Source organism: Theropithecus gelada, chromosome 1 (assembly GCF_003255815.1).
Source record: "Theropithecus gelada isolate Dixy chromosome 1, Tgel_1.0, whole genome shotgun sequence".
NCBI classification, from domain to species: domain Eukaryota; kingdom Metazoa; phylum Chordata; class Mammalia; order Primates; family Cercopithecidae; genus Theropithecus; species Theropithecus gelada.
In genome coordinates, this window is record NC_037668.1 from 140,320,172 (window position 1) to 140,337,476 (window position 17,305).

The 17,305-nt window shown below is 38.0% G+C and overlaps 1 protein-coding gene across 1 annotated transcript in view; it reads right to left on the reverse strand.

Annotated features, from left to right (window-relative positions):
- The window catches only part of DNAH14 (dynein axonemal heavy chain 14), a 507,005-nt gene that overhangs the window by 99,066 nt on the left and 390,634 nt on the right, over window positions 1-17,305 (reverse strand). Inside the window, exons 54-57 of the mRNA XM_025393377.1 lie at window positions 16,587-16,784; window positions 5,560-5,721; window positions 3,313-3,504; window positions 1,258-1,439 (exon numbers count right to left, since the gene is read on the reverse strand). Of these exons, the coding sequence (XP_025249162.1) occupies window positions 1,258-1,439; window positions 3,313-3,504; window positions 5,560-5,721; window positions 16,587-16,784 (734 nt within the window). The remainder of the gene's footprint in view (window positions 1-1,257; window positions 1,440-3,312; window positions 3,505-5,559; window positions 5,722-16,586; window positions 16,785-17,305) is intronic.

Sequence of the window (17,305 nt, forward strand, 5' to 3'; positions counted from 1 at the left end):
ACGGAACAAGATGAGCTTTCTGAGCACTGATGTGATTCTCTTTAGCCTCATTATTATATTCACAGACTACCTCAACTGCTCTAAAATGAACTGTTATTGGCATGCCCTACCTGACCTTGTTAACAATAACTTAATAAAATTAGACCCCGACCCCACATTAGCAAAAAGCTGCTATTGAGGTTGCTACTTCTTATGTAAATGTCAGGCCTATACTTACCTGCGGCACACAAATTAGTTCACACTCTCCAGCACGAGCGCTGATGAAAAATCACATTGCACTGGACTTCCTGCTGGCTAGTTGAGACAGAGAATGTGCAATGGCCAATACCTCTTGATGCACTTGGATTAATAACATTTTTAACTGGCTTAGCTCCAGACAGGGAGCTTGGCTGTGGTCTATCCTCCAAGTGGGAGTCACAGTCATGATCACTCTCATACAGTGTTCCCTATGGCAAATGGAATGAATCTGGCCCAGGCCCCAATCAGAGTAATTAGTTAGGGTATCTGACGGAGTGGGCTATTTAAAAAAAGAATTATTAGCTAGATACATGAAAGGTTTAGGAGATGGACTTGGAGGGGAATAGTTCCACCATGGTGCCTCGGCAGCCTTTCATGTCTCCATATAGGTTATATAGACAAGGCTTGGCCGCAGTTGATCTAAGTGTTGGCAGGACACCCCTGATCTTTCTGGAACACGAAAATGTGGGGCGCTTGTGAGTAGATGCTACAAGGCCATTTCCTACTAATTTCCCCATCTTCCCGGAAGATTGTCATAAGACAGTTTTCCAATGTCTCCTGTATTCTGATTAGCAGTGAGGTCTGCTGCTTCATGTTTCTTCCCATGCCTCCTCAGGTACCAATGCTGGCTATAAAACTGCTTAGCAAGTGTTCCACTATCGGTGTTGTAGTCATCTGAAGCCTTTTATTTTGCTGTCATCCCATGAGACAAAGGACATGGGGACTGGTACTGTTAGTTACTCTTGCTTTCATTGCCCATGTAAGAAATAAACTGTCGGAATGCAACAGGGACTAATTGTTTATTTACTGGCCAAGTCTGTCAGCCTTGCCTTGACAGGGGCAGCCTTTGAAGGCACACAGGGTGAATATCAACCTTATCTCCTTTAAGATCTTCTGCAGCTTCTGGCTTTTTGTCCCACCAAAAAGGCAGATTTGGCTCACCATTTTGCATTTGTGTCTCTTTTCGCAAACAAAAACACCAATATAAAATATATTTCTGATTTGTTCTCAAAGTCTTACCTCTTTGTTTGCATCTCTTCCTCTCGTGCCCTCAAAATGTGTGCAAATGTTTCCATAAATTGCAAGTAGCTACTGGGAGTGGTATAATAAAATCTTCCAGTTTCTTCAAAGTATTTTCTGTTCAAGTCTTTCATGCTTTTGTGGATTTGGACACAGGTTGGGGCAAGTTTTTCTTTCAAGTTCTGAAGAATAATAATTTTTAAGAATTAAGAGAAAGCAATCCAAATATACATAAAAAGAGAAAGTTGAACACTTGGAATTAATTAAAATAGCTTATTATTTCTGAGATCTGGAGATGTAGAGAGAGCTCCTGGATGAGCAGGACAAAGAAAATATGAGTTTTTTGTTGTTGTTGTTGAGACAGAGTCTCGCTTTGTCACCCAGGCTGGAGTGCAGTGGCCGGATCTCAGCTCACTGCAAGCTCCGCCTCCCGGGTTTACACCATTCTCCTGCCTGAGCCTCCCGAGTAGCTGGGACTACAGGCGCCCGCCACCTCCCCCGGCTAGGTTTTTGTATTTTTTTTTTAGTAGAGACAGGGTTTCACTGTGTTAGCCAGGATGGTCTCGATCTCCTGACCTCATGATCCTCCCATCTTGGCCTCCCAAAGTGCTGGGATTACAGGCTTGAGCCACCGTGCCCGGCCGAAAATATGAGTTTTAATGGTTGGGATGGTGGTGGGGCAACAGTAGAGCTAACTATGAATGGCATGCCACACTCATCCTTCTAGGCTTTACCCGTACGTTATTCTCACTTTTACTATAGTCATCCAAAGATTTAGGGCATTGGTATCAACGGCCAAGGGTTATAATGTTTTCTTTGTCTTAACATTTTTTATTTATTTTTTATTTTGAGACTAGGTCTTGCTTTTTTGCCCAGGCCAAAGTACAGTGTTGTAATAATAGTTCACTATAGCCTCAAACTCTTGGGCTCAAGAGATCCTCCTGCCTCATCCTCCCATGTAACTGGGACTACAGATGTGTGCCACCACAACTGGCTAATTTTCTAAATTTTTTGTAGAAACAGAGTTTCACCATGTTGCCCAGGCTGGTCTTGAACTCCTGACCTCAACCAATCCTCCTGCCTTGCCTCCCAAAATACTGGGATTATAGGTGTGAGTCACCATGCCCAGCCTTCTTTATCTTTTATATTTCTTTCTTAAAGTGGTTATCAATAGCAGGATACTCAAGGAAATTTCCTTGAGTAAAATAAAGCTACAAAAATGCAAGGACCCAAAGGATGTGCAGATGAGCAAAACCAGACTGCGAAGAATATTGTCTTTGCCTGGATTGGGAGATAATTCTGATTTAGACATACGCTAGTCCTGATGACTCATCTCCAGTCCAAGTCTAACCAGTCACTGGTCACTTTTAACTCAGCTGCATTTTTTTTTCTTCTGGTTCTACCCCGTCTCTGTCCTCCTTGGCCTTTGCTTTCCTTGATCACTTAGACAAGTAAGGATGCAATCCCATTGGTCCCATAGGACCTAGAAATGTCCTACGTTGAATTTCAGTTCTCTATGCATTTACAGCTCCTTTGGTCAACACTTCTTACCTCCTTTGCTGTCAGCTAGGTCTTATGGGATCTTCAGTTTAGTCACTCCAGAATAGGTTCTTTCTTACTGTTGGCTCATAAATTCTGAGTTAATTTTGTGTTGTGGCTTGTGCTGTCACTGCTTTGCTGACTTGCTGTTGTAGCCAAGCCAGAACAATTTACAAGGAATACACAGAAGGTTGCAGCATCCTTACCATAGAATCTGGTATGCAGAATGGAGACTGTTTTCCTTCATAGAAATCTGCTGTTCCACCATGTGGACAGCATAGTGAAGAGACCCAGGCATTGCAGAATCTGAATCTGGGCATCTTTGAAATAGGGTGAATTCAGGGGTACAAGAGATGGGGAATTAATAGGGAATCAATGTAAACACTTGATCCATTTTATTATAAACTGGCTTAGAACTGCCTGTTTTTGTCCATCTAGGGTTCCTTGCTCTTCAGAGGCATAATACCATCAGATGCTGTCAATAAACTGAAACCTTCACTTGTATTAAATATTTACCTCTCTGTTCTCAAAATTGACTTTTTCTTTTAAGAATGAGTTAGCTACAATAAGGAGAGCTTCTTCTGGCCACCTCTCGTACCAATCGATCGTGCAGGAGCTAATCATAGAAGGATATACTCTACAATTTTGGCGGAAGCTAGGTCCTTCAGGACTCATGATCACAAAAATATGAAGATTTTTATATATTCTCTGAAAATTAATGAAAATATAAATTGTTAAAATGTAATACACTGTTTTGAAAAAATATTACATTAAAAATTTCATGGAAAACATGTTTCAGATCTTTCCTTCGTGGGTAGACCAGATACTGATCATTTGTGCATGGAGTGCCTGCCATAAACAGAGCCCTTCCCAGGGAAACTAACAGTAGGGGAGGCACTGGACCCAGAACACCCCTTGCATAAACCAACTCTTATGACGGGGGCTGGTGCTAGAGTTCTGTTCAGTAGGGGACTTTATATCAGATGGTGCTGGGTCTGGCTATTTAACTCTTTCCTCTGGGGTGGTGTGCATTTAAGACCCACAGAAACTCAAAGTGAGAAAATGGTCAGATGAATTAGAGCTGAAAGAAACAACCTGACAATAAGAGTAGAGCACCAGAGGTAGTAATAAAACTCCTATAGCTAAAGAATTACAGCTAAGCAATATGAGACCTACACAGTTTTACAGGCCCTAGGCTAAGTGCTTGTTTCTTTGCAATTTGCCTTCAGCCCTTTTCCTTATAAGACCTGGCTGTGCTGCTGCTGTTGCTGGATTCTTGGCAAGACTGGCAACAGGGCACAGATTCCTTCTTCCTTATTTCCAGATATCACTTTGCAATAAGTCTGCATTACTGAAAACAGCCTCAGAGAGTTAGTGTTCCTTTTAACTCAGAGTCTAACTGTACAAAATATTAAGTATCAAGCAACTTATTTTGTCAAATAAATATGGTAAAGCTGAAAGAAGACTAAAAGGTAAGTTTTTTTTCCTCTTTTTTGTCTTTAACAAATTTATAAAGGCAAATAAAACTGCTCAGTGCAAAATTCATGCAATGTGGAAATGTTTAAAGTAAAAATGAAAATACCTCTCTTTGTTTTACACATTCCCAAAACTTCTACCTAGAGATATCAAATGTTAGCAGTTTAAAGTGTGCCTTTATTATTTGTTATTATTGTAGGACATGTCAAATTAGTTTTGGAAGCATAGTATTATATATATTATACATATATCATGTATATAATTAAAATTGATTTCTAACTGAGATTCTTGGTTTATTTATTCATTTTCTGGAGTACTTCTCTGCACTCCAAACTGAAATTTCTTTTTTCTTCCTTATTATTTAAATCTAAGGAATAAACCAAATATAGTAACAAGGCACAAGAGTGCCACAATTGTCAGGATAAATGCTATCCTTCTTTCTACGATGTTATTAAAAAATCTAACTAAATCTAAGGATATCCACTCGTATTACCTTGTTCTCTATCAACTGTGGAGTCATTTTTGGAATTTTTAAAACATCTTCTTGTGACAGGTTACTAACTATCTGTTTGATACTTAGCAATGTTGTTACTAAGGTGAGAAATGGTGGATGGCCAGATTCAATTTTTAAATTGCCCTATGATAGACAAAAACTAGCACCAGAAATAAATCCACCTGTGGTCCTTCCCCAGTGAGTATTCTAGTTTGAGTAATCATGTCCATATATTCACTAAGCCACTGGTCAGTCATCATGTCTCAAAGACACAGAAAGTTGAGTTCATTTTGACTAATCTATATCTCTCATCAAACCAATTTGTTCACAGCTCCTCTGCTGCTGAGTTCATTCTGAATAGCACCTGCTGTATCCAGTCAGTTTCTTTTTGTATCCATCACCTCCTGGTCAATTCCAGGACTATTCTAAAGGATGAAATGTTTCTTGTTTCTTGCCTTTCCAGACTTGTTATGAAAAAGATGAAATAAGAACATCATTATCTGAGAAAGAATCTTTGTGTAAGAAATACTCTTGGGATTTTATTTTTCATTTTATTGCCTCCTGCTGGTATTATTTTTTAAAATCGTTGATAGCCAGACAGGCTCAGATTCATGTAAGTTTTTGACCTACCTAAGGATATGGTTTGTCTGTGGGTAGGGTACTCATTATTTTACCTTAAAAACTCATATAAAGATCTAAAGAAATTATATCCAACTTAAAAATCACGTACAGAATTATAAACATGGTCTACTTTTAACATGACAATTTGATAAAGCCAAGTCACAAAAAAGTACCTTTTGAAAGAGTGAAAGTAAAGATTGCCTATTATCCATATGACCAGACTGTTCAGTAAGAGATCTGATTTTCATTGCAATAGAATCCAGCTCAACATTTTCAAACAGGTCAGGTATTCTTCCTGAATTGATGATGTAGTTCAAATCTTCTAAAAATAAATCCTTAGGCAAAACACATATTTAATCAGGAATGAGTAAATTATTCATATATTCTACCCTAACCACATCAATTTGAGAAAGCAAGAAAGCAATAGCGATTAAGGAGAACTGAGGCTAAGTGTTTTTTTTTTTTTTAAAGCTAATATCCCCCACCTGCCACCTTTTTTTTTTTTTTTTTTTTTTTTGAGACAAAAATCTCACCCTGTTGCTCAGTCTGGAGTACAGTGGCATAGTCATGGCTCACTGCAGCCTTGAACTACTGGGCTTAAGCCATCCTCCCACCTCAGCCTCCCAAATAGGTAGGATGAAAGGTGCATGCCACCATGCTTGGCTAATTTTTAAAATATTCTTGTAGTGACTCGGTCTCTCTATGATGTCCAGGCTGGTCCATCTTCCCACCTTGGCCTCCCAAAGTGCTGGGATTATAGGCATGAGCCACTGTGCCTGTCCTAAGACTAACGTTTTCATTCAAACCCATCAGAATATTTTTTTCTGAGTCAAAATAAGCTTCATTCATCCATTCATTCATTCAAACATTAGAGAAACATATACTTGGTATGGAGAGTATGCCAAATAGCTGCGACAGGCACTGAGAAAAGAGGTATGGAGGAGTGGGTACAATAATGAATTAGGCAGGAACCCGGTTCAGGCAGTTCACAGAAGCCCTCAATACATCTACATTTGTGATTGAATAGTAGTAGACAAACTAGAAATAACATTGCTGAAGGATTATTTTAATTTAACTGAATTCATATCTATATAGGACCTCAAATTCAATGGAAAAGGTAACAGATGAGAAAAAGTAGGAAAACAAACTCTGCCAGAAGAGTTATTATAAACATAAGGACATTTTGCTTTTGAGAATAAATCCAAGATTTCTTTAAAAAAAAAAGCATTTAAAAAAGTAGGTAGCATTAGTGACTCTCTTCAGGAGACTGAGACACTCATAGGTTCATGGTATTTCAGTTCAGGTGGGGAAGGGCAGAGAGCTTGTGGGGAGCTCTCCAGTAGAGGCCAACAGAGGTAACACAGGGCTAACTTATTTCCTGTCTCACCTCATATGTGATGGAGAACTGCCAAAGCTTGTTACACACTGATAGTTACGCACTCTTTTTGGGTCACATGAAAAGCAATGATATGGCCAGAAGAAGCCTAGAAAGTGTGGGAAACAGATCCAATGATCTCGAAGTCCTGAGTAACATGAGAGTAGAGGAGCCATGTTCATTTCAGCTTTAGCCTGAAATGATTTTCTGAAACTGATTTATTAAATCAGAACAATGGGCTCCTGGCATGGGAGAAACTACATCTAAAATCCAGAAAGAAATTGCGTGGCAGAAACCTCAACTGGATCAACAGAGCTGGATATTTAAGTTTGGTGAAGGGAGAATATATAGATATAGCAGAAATCCTGGAGGAGTATAGTAGATATGATATGGCATTTGGATTTGCTCTCAAAAATATGACATGAAAAAAATAACTCAATGGAGAAAGGCCCAGCACTAAGAGAAAAAACAGGATGAGGGGTTGAAACAATACACAATAACTACATATGTCTGGATCAAAAACAATAAACAATGTTCCCTTGAAATTTTGTCACAAGAGTAAATACAATCTGAGGTGGCATTCCTAATTTTGTCTTGGACATGGAAGAGTATAGTTTGTGAAAAAAAACAGAACTGAAAAAAAGTGAGTGATTAGCAATTTTTGCTTGTACATTAATATAGTATATTCTGGGCCTGGTGACTGGCCAGATGGCTGGCTAGAAGTACTTGGAAGTAGTCTTCCCCATAAGAAAGGACCAGTGTAACAAATAAACAGTTAAGATTTGACTAGAATGTCAATGGGAGAGTGCATGAGTACAGTGAGAGGATGGAGAGGTACCTGTGGTGACTGGAAGCCCAGGAGGACAATGTGGAGGCATCCTGCCTCTGCAGCCCTGTCTCCCCTGTCCAGATCAGCTGGGAGTCAAGAGGGACTTCTCCTGGTGAAGACAAGGTAAGCAGAAGAACCCCACCAGCCCCATTGCCATTGAAACACCTACAGTCATTATACAGGACAATCTCAGAGTACTTTCTAGTCCTGGGCCCATTTTAGGGAGCTGCTGGAAATTCTTGCAGCTGCATTGCTCTGGATCGGGAGCACAAGGTGTGTACTTCCCACCCACCCTCTCTCCTCCTGTGAGCCAAGCTACAGCAGCATCGCACCATCTTGAGACCAGAGCTACCTCTGGAGTGGGCCCTGCTCTAGGGACCAGTAGCCATGCAACTCTCCAGCACTGGGACTTCATCTTCATTCTTCCACCAAGTCCCCATGGATGGCTGTATGCCACAACCCGAGCTGTGCAGAGCCTGGGCCCAGGATTGGCTTTGATTGTGGTCCTGCCAGCAGAGAAACCAATCCCCAATGCCTGCACTTTTAGCCAGAGGAACAATCTGGCAGTCCCATTTAGGGTGACCCTACCCTTGAGCTGGCCAAACTGCTGTGTACTCTTCTTGAAGTAGGAGGGGTCCCAGAGCCACTGAACAGCTGACACATTCTTGGGCTGGCAGAGTGCTACATGCCCATGCCCAGGACCTGAGAAATAGCCCCACAAGTGCCTCCACTAAGGACATGCCCCTGGCCTGCCCAACAGCTCTGTGCCCACAATCAGGTCCTGAGAAACAGCCTTACAGGTTACCCCTGAAACACACACCCCCAGGCTAGTCAAGCAAACCTTTGCCTGCATCCTAAGCCTGAAAAATAGCTCCGTGGGTTGCCCCTGGCAGACACAACCCCTTCAGGCCAGCTGAACAGCCATGCACCCATATCTCAGGCTTGAGAAACAGCCTTATGGGTCACCGTTGGTGGGCACACTCCCAGGCTGGCCAAGAAGCATTGTGCTTACCTCATGGACCTAAGAAACTGCCCTGTGGTGCATCCCCCATGCTGCAGACATGCCCCAGGCCTGCCTAATGACTCTGTGCCTGTGCTAAGGGCCTAAGAAACAATCCCATGGGCAACCCTGGCAGACACACAACCAGGCCAGCCAAGTAACTGTATGCCTATGCCCCCAGCTAGAGTAGTAGCCCTATGGCTCCAAATCAAGTGAGCCAGATCCCGAGTTGGCTGATTCACTGCATGCATGCACATGCCCCTGACATGAGAAACAGCCTGGTGAGCCCACCTCCAGCAAAGTTGCACCATTGCCTTCACAAACTCTCACAGCCTAGGCTGCTGAGACATTTGCAAATGTCACCAGCACGGATTACAACTGAAGAAACTACATGGAGACACACTACTGTATCCATCTAGAATCAAGTCCATGCACCCAATGACTGACACTGTAAAACCCATACCTATGAATAGGTCTTTCCTTATGAAAGCTACTCCATAAAGTTGGAAAGGTGATTGTTTTTCGAGATGCATAGAAATCAATGAAGGGACACATCAAACATGAAAAAGCAAGCAAACATGAAACCTCCAAAGGAACATAGTAACTCACCAGTAACAGGTCGCAATCATAAGAAAATATACAAAATGCCAGAAAAAGAATGTAAAATAATAATCTTAAAGAAATGCAATAAGATACAAGATAAAGATTGACAATTCAACAAAATCAGGAAGACAGTTCATGGTTTGAATGAGAAATTCAATAGGGAGATATATATCATAAAAAAGGATCAAAAACACATCCCAGAGCTACAGATTTCAATGAAAAATATTATAATTGAGAGCTTCTATGACAGATAAGACCAAGCAGAAGAAAGAATTTCTGAACTTAAGGGCATTCCAGAAGAAGAAGAGAAGGGGAAAGGTGTAGAAAGCATTTAATTAAATAATAACTGAAAACAATCCCAAGTCTTCAGAGAGAGTTAGTCATACAGATCCAGAAAGCTCCAATATCCCCAAATAGATTCAACCCCAAAAAAGTCTATCTGAGGAACATTACAGTCAAACTGTCAAAATTCAAAGACTAAGAGAAATTTCCAAAAATGGCAAGAGAAAAATGTCATCATATAAATGGGAAACCCCAGCAGAAGAACAGCAGAATTCTCAGCAGAAACCTTACAGGACAGGAGAGAACAGGATGAGATATTCAAAGAACTGAAGGAAAGAAACTGCCAGCCAAGAAAATTATATCCAAATGCTATCCTTCAGAAATGAATGAGAAATAAAATCTTCCCAAGACAAGCAAAAACCTGAGGGAATTCATCATGCCTAGCATAGCCTTACAAGAAATGCTCAAGGGAGTCTTACAAGTGGAAGTGAAAAGATGATAACCACCATTATGAAAACATGCAAAACTATAACACTCACTGGTAGAGCCAATACACAAAGGGGAAAAAAGAAAGGAATCGAACCCTATCACTCCAAAAAAAAAAAAAAACAAAAAAAACCCAAAAACCAAAAAACAACAACAACAACAAAAAACCACCCACCACAAAAATCAATGATAAGAAAGGAAGGATATACAAAACAACCAGAAAACAATCAACAAAATGAGATAAATAGGTCCTCATCAATCTATTATAACCTTGAATTTAAATGGATTAAATTCCCCATACTATTAGAACCTCCATACTATTTGCCATAATGGCTGTACTAGATTACATTCCCATGTACTAGACATACATGTAGCCAACAATTATATTTTAAAATGCTCAACATCACTGATAGTTAGAGAAATGCAAATCAAAACCACAATGAGATACCATCTAACACCAGTCAGAATGGCTACTATTAAAAAGTCAAAAAATAGCAAATGCTGATGAGGTTGTGGAGAAAAAGGAATGCTTATACACGGTTGGTGGGTGTGTAAATTGGTTCAGCCATTGTGGAAGACAGTGTGTCAGTTCCTGAAAGACCTAAAGACAGAAATACCATTCAACCCAGCAATCCCATTAGTGGGTATATACCAAGAGGAATATAAATCATTCTATTATAAAGACACATGCATGTGTATGTCACTGCAGCACTATTCACAATAGCAAATACATGAAATCAACCTAAATGTTCATCAGTGATAGGCTGGATAAAGAATATGTGGACATATACACCATAGAATACTATGCAGCTATAAAAAGAAAAAAAAAGAAAACAAGACCATATCTTTTGCTGGGACATGGATGGAGCCAAAGTCATTATCCTTAGCAAACTAGCACAGGAACAGAAAACCACATACTGCATGTTTTCACTTATAAGTGGGAGTTAAATGATGAGAACATATGGACACAGAGGAGAACTATACACACTGGGGCCTTTCAGAGTGTGAAGGGTGGGAGGAGGGAGAGAATCAGGAAAAAAACTAATGAGTACTAGGCTTTATACCTGGCTGATGAAGTAATCTGTACAACAAACCCCCATGACACGTTTACCTATGTAAAAAATTTGCACTTGTACTTCTGAACTTAAAATAAAAGTTTTTTTAAAAAAGAGGTTTTGGTAGAATCTTTACATATTTATAAGACCATGTCATCTGGAAATGGGCAATTTTACTTCCCCCTTTTTAACTTGGATGCCCTTAATTTTCTTTCCTTTATCTAATTGCTCTGGCTAGAATTTCCAGTGCTATGTTGAATAAGAGTGGTGAGAATGGGCACTCTTTTCTTGTTTTAGCTCACAGAGGAAAAGCTTTGAGCTTTTCCCTATTCACTATGATGTTAGCTGTGGGTTTGTGACATATGGCCTTTATTGTGTTGAGGTACTTTCCTTCTATAGCTAATTTATTGAGAGTTTTTTTTTTTTTTTTTATCATGAAGGGATTTTTGATTTTATTTAATGCCTTTTCAGCATCTATTGAGATGATCGTGGTTTTTTCTCTATATTCTGTTTATGCAGTGTTTCATGTTTATTGATTTGCATATGTTGAACCATCCTTGCATTCCTGACATAAATCCCAGTTGATAATGGTGTATTATCTTTTTGATGTGTTGTTTGATTCAGTTTGCTAGTATTTTGTTGAGGATTTTTGTATCTAGATTCATCAGGAATATTGGCCGGTAGTTTTCCTTTTTCATCATGTCCTTGTCTGGTTTTGGTAACAGTGTTAAGCTGACCTCATAGAATGAGTAAGGAATAATTTCCTCCTTAATATTCTGGAATAGCTTGAGAATAATTAATATTAATTTGTCTTTAATAGTTTGGTAGAGACTGGGAGCAGTGGCTCATGCCTGTAATCCCAGCACTTTGGGAGGCCGAGGCAGGCAGATTACCTGAGGTCAAAAGTTCAAGACCAGCCTGGCCAACATAGTGAAACCCAATCTCTACTAAAAGTACAAAAAAAATTAGCCAGGTGTGGTAGCAGGTGCCTGTAATCCCAGCTACTTAGGATACTGAGGCAGGAGAATTGCTTGAACTCAGGAGTCAGAGGTTGCCATGAGCTGAGATGGCACCACTGCACTCCCGCCTGACTCCATCTTAAAAAAAAATAGTTGGTAGAATTTAGCAGTGAGGCCATCCAGTAGTGGAATTTTTGTTGTTGTTTGTTTGTTTGTTTTTGGGAGAGCTTTTATTACTGATCAATCTTGTTACTTATAAGTCTGCTCAGGTTTTCTATTTCTTCTTGGCTCAATCTTGATAGATTATATATGAATTTATTCATTCCCTCTAGGTTTTTTAATTTATTGATGTGTAGCTATTCATAATAGTCTCTAATAATCCTGTGTATTTCTATGGTATCCATTGTAATGTATTCTTTCTCACTTCTGTTTTTATTTATTTGGATCTTTTCTGTTGTTAGTTTGTCTAACTAATAGTTGTTTGGTTTTGTTTTTCTTTACAAAAAAATCTTTTGGTTGTGTTGATCTTTGGTATTGTTTTTTATTATCAATTTCATTTATTTTTGCTGTGATTTTTATTATTTATTTCCCTCTACTAATTTTGGGTTCATTTGTTCTTGCTTTTTCTAGTTCCCTGAGATGCATTGTTGGGTTATTTATTTGAAATCTTTCTTTTTTTATGTAGGCATTTATTATTATAAACTTGCCTCTTAATACTGCTTTTCCTGGACCCCTAGGTTTTGTTATGTTGTGTTTCCATTATCATTTGTTTTGAGGAATTCTTAAATTTCATTCTTAATTTCTTCCTTCATCCATTTGTTATTCAGGAGCATACTGTCTAATGTCCATGAATGTTACAGTTTTGAATGTTGCTCTTGTTATTGATTTCTAGTCATATTCTATTGTATTCAGATAAGATACTTGATATGATTTTGATTTTTAAAAATTTGTTGAGACTTGTTTGTGTTCTAACATATAATCAGTTGTGTAGAATGTTCCATGTGCTAATGAAAAGAATGTGTATTCTGTGGCTGTTGAGTGAAATGTTCGTTAAGTGTCTGTTAGGTCCACTTGGTCTATGGTGCAGTTTAAATCTGATGCTTGCTGATTTTCTGTCTAGATGAACTATTTAATGCTGAGAGTGGGGTGTTGAAATCCCCAACTATTATTGTATTGGGGTCCATCTCTTCCTTTAGATATAATATTTGATTTATATATCTGGGTGCTCCAGTGTTGGGTACATATATATTTACAATAGTTATATTCTCTTGCTGAATTGATTACTTTATTATTATATAATGTCCTTTGCCTCTTTTTACAGTTTGACTAGAAATCTGTTTTATCTGATAGAAATATAGCTACTCCTGCTTGTGTTTGGTTTCTGTTTGCATGGAATATCTTTTTCTATCCCTTCACTGTCACTCTATGTCTGTCTTTACAAGTGTGTTGAATTTCTTGTAGGCAGCATATAGTTGGGTCTTGTTTTTCATCCATTCAGCCAGTCTATATCTTTTCTTAAAAATAGAGACAAGGTCTCACTATGTTGCCCAGGCTGGTCTGGAACTCCCGGGCTCAAGAGATCCTCCTGCCTTGGCTTCCCAAAGTGCTGGGATTATAGGGGTTAAACACTGCACCTGGCCAAATGTCTTCTTTTGAAAAGTGTCTGTTCATGTCCTTTGGCCACTTTTTTATGGGGTTGACAAAAATCTCTTAGAACTGATAAATGAATTCAGCAAAGTTGCAGGATACAAAAATCAGTAATGTTTCTATATACAAACAGCAAACTAGGTGAAAAAGAAATTAAAAAGGCAATCCCATTTAGAATAGTTACAATAAATAAAATCAAATACCTGGAAATAAATTTGAACCAAGGAGATGAAAGAACTCTACAAGGAAAGCTGCAAAACACTGATAGAAGAAACTGAAAAGGGTACAAACAAATGGAAAGACACCCCATGTTCATGAATCAAAAAAACTAATATTGTTAAGATGACCATACTACCCAAAGCAATCTACAGATTTGTTGCAATCTCTGAAAAAATACCAATGATATTCTTCACAGAAATAGGAAAAATTCCTAAAATTCAAATGGAACCACAAAATATCTCAGAAATCCAAAGCTATTCTTTCTGAGCAAAAAGAACCAAAGGATCCAAAGTTCTTTCTGAGCAAAAAGAACAAAGTTGGAGGCATCACACTACCAGACTTCAAAACACATTATAAAGCTATAGTAACCAAAACAGCATGGTATGGGAACAAAAACAGACACATAGACCAATGGAATAGAATAGAGAACCCAGAAATTAATTCATGTATCAATGGCCAACTCATTTTTGACAAATGCACTGAGAACATACAATGGAAAAAAGTCAGTCTTCAATAAATGGTGCTGGGAAAGTTGAATATCCATATACAGAAGAATGAAAGTAGACCACCACCTCTCACCCTATACAAGAATCAACTCAAAATTAATTAAAGAGCTAAATGTAAGACCTGAAACTAAAACTACTGGAAGAAAACAAGGGAAATGCTTCAGGACATTGGTCTTGGAAAAGAATTTATAAATAAGACCTCAAAAGCACAGGCAACAAAAGCAAAAATAAACAAATGGAATTATATCATACTCAAAAGGATGGTAAATTTCCTTCTGTATAGCAAAGGAAACAATAGAATGAAAAGACAAACTACAGAATAGGAGAAAATATTTGCAAATGATTCATCCAATAGAGGATTCATATCCAGAACTCAAACTTAACAGCAAAAACAAAAAATAAAGAACAAAAAACAAACAAAACATGATTAAAAAATGGGCAAATGATATGAACAGATATTTCTCAAAAGAAGACATACAAATGGCCAAAAAAATGAATAAATGCTCAATACTAATTGTTAGGGAAATGCAAATCAGAACCACAATGAGTTATCATCTCTCCCCAGTCAGGATGGCTATCATCAAATAGACAAAAAATAGCAAATGATGGTAAAGATGTGGAGAAAGGGAACTCTTATACACTGTTGGTGGGAATGTAATCTAGTACAGCCATTATCGCAAATAGTATGGAGGGTCCTCAAAAAACTACACATGAGTCTGGGCAACACAGTGAGACACCACCTCAATAAAAAAAAATAGCTGGGTGTGGTGGTGCAGTCTTGTAGTCTCAGCTACTTGGGAGGCTAAGGTGGGAGGATCACTTGAGCCTTGGAGGTTGGGGCTTCAGTGAACCATGATCGCACCACTGCACTCCAGCCTGGGTGACAGAGGAAGACCCTGTCTCAAAACAAAACAAAACAAAACAAAAATGATGATGATGATGATGATGATGATGATACAAATAAAATGATCATAAGATCCAGCAATCCCACTTCTGGGCATTTATCCAAAGAAAAGGAAATCAGTATATCGAGGAAACATCTGTACCTTCATGTTTATAACAGCTCTTTTCACAATAGCCAAGATACAGAATCTACCTAAGTGTCCACCAATTAATGAATGACTAAAGAAAAGATGGTACATAAAATTCATAGAATATGATTCAGCCATAAAAGAGAATGAAATCCTGTCACTTTGGCAACATGATTATGTTAAGTGTAGTAAGCCAGGAACAGAAAGTTAAACACCGCATCCTCTCACTCATATATAAAAGTTAAAAACAAGTGGATCTCACGGGAGTAAAAAGTGGAACAGAAGATACTAGAGGCTGAGAAAGGCAGGGGAAAGGGAGAGAAGGATAGTGAGGGATTTTTTTAAGGGATACAAAATTACAGCTAGAGAGGAGGAATAAGTTCTACTATCCTACAGCATTGTAGGATGACTATACATAATGATAATATATTATATAGTGTCAAAGGGCTAGGAGGAGGATATTGAATGCTCCTAACACAAAAATGATAAACGTTTGAGACGAATATGCTAATTATGGTAATCTGCTCTTACATGTATTGAAACATCACTATACCCCATAAACACATGTACAATTATCATGCCAATTTAAAACATTTAATTGAATTTAATTTGAAAAGAAAATAAACAGACGAGCCACAGACTTGGAGGAAATATATATATACATGCCAAAAATAACATATTCTGTAAGGAAAGTCCTACATCTGACAGTGAAATTAGAGCAGAAAAAGAGTAATGGAGAGAAACAGAAGCTTGGATGCTGTAAGAGCAGATTGTAGATTACATACCTAACCGTAGATTACAGATACTGGATATAGATGAAAGGGTTTTTAAAATACAGATCATAAAGCTAGTTCTGATATAAGACAGATGACTTCAGCTACATAGATAAATTACTTCCAATCTGTCAATTAAAATGAACAAGATAATGACATAGAAAATACCTTTATTGAAATGTTAATTCATAACTACCTGTGGCATCATTACAAATATATAAACTCTGTGGGTTAATTCATAACTACCTGTGGCATCATTACAAATAAATAATAACTGGATAAGAACAGAGAATACTGCAAGCAAACTGATATTGTAGGCTAATAGAACCATTGATAAATATTTTCTTGTTTTCTTTTCAAATATTAAATTTCTGGGGAGGGGGTAGCCACGAAGATATCAAACTTCAGCAAATAACAAAGACAAAAAGTACTTACTTGCTCTATGTTTAAATTGGGAACCATCAGAACAGTGGGTTTCCCTTTTAATCCTGCGTGAATAAACACCTTTTTAAAAACTTCTTTGAATTCGATGTAGGCACATTTGTGAGATATAGGCACTCGGTATAGTTTGTTATCTGTCAGATAACAGGCCAAGGTTGCACATGTTTTTTTCCCACATCCATCTATTCCAATCTTTGGGAGAAAAGAAATCCAACATATGACATATATTTTCTGGGAACCTTTCAATGTATAGTTTTCTGTTTATTATTTGTGCTAGAAATTTTGACCGTAAAAATACCCCAGAATATTTTTATTTATAACCTTTTGGAAGGCATATTAAATGTAATTTAAATATTTTATCAAAATTTTTATAATGCACTCATCCACATTCAATATTTTCATCTTTCCATAGCCTCTTGAATATATGAGAAAATTTCACTGGAAAGAGAACGTGATCTTGAAAAATAGCACAGACAGGCTTATAAACCATTTTTATATCACTGTCAATATTTGATTCTTCATTTATAAGTAACTAGATAGATCTTTTCCTTTTTATTTTGAGCAATAGGTACTTAATAAATGCTTTTGGGGAATAATGGCAAAGTATTGTTTTTAAAACAGCTTTATTTAGGTGTAATTTACAGATTATACCAGTTTTAAGTGTATAATTCAATGTTTTGTAGTACATTTACAGACTTATGCAACCCTTGTCA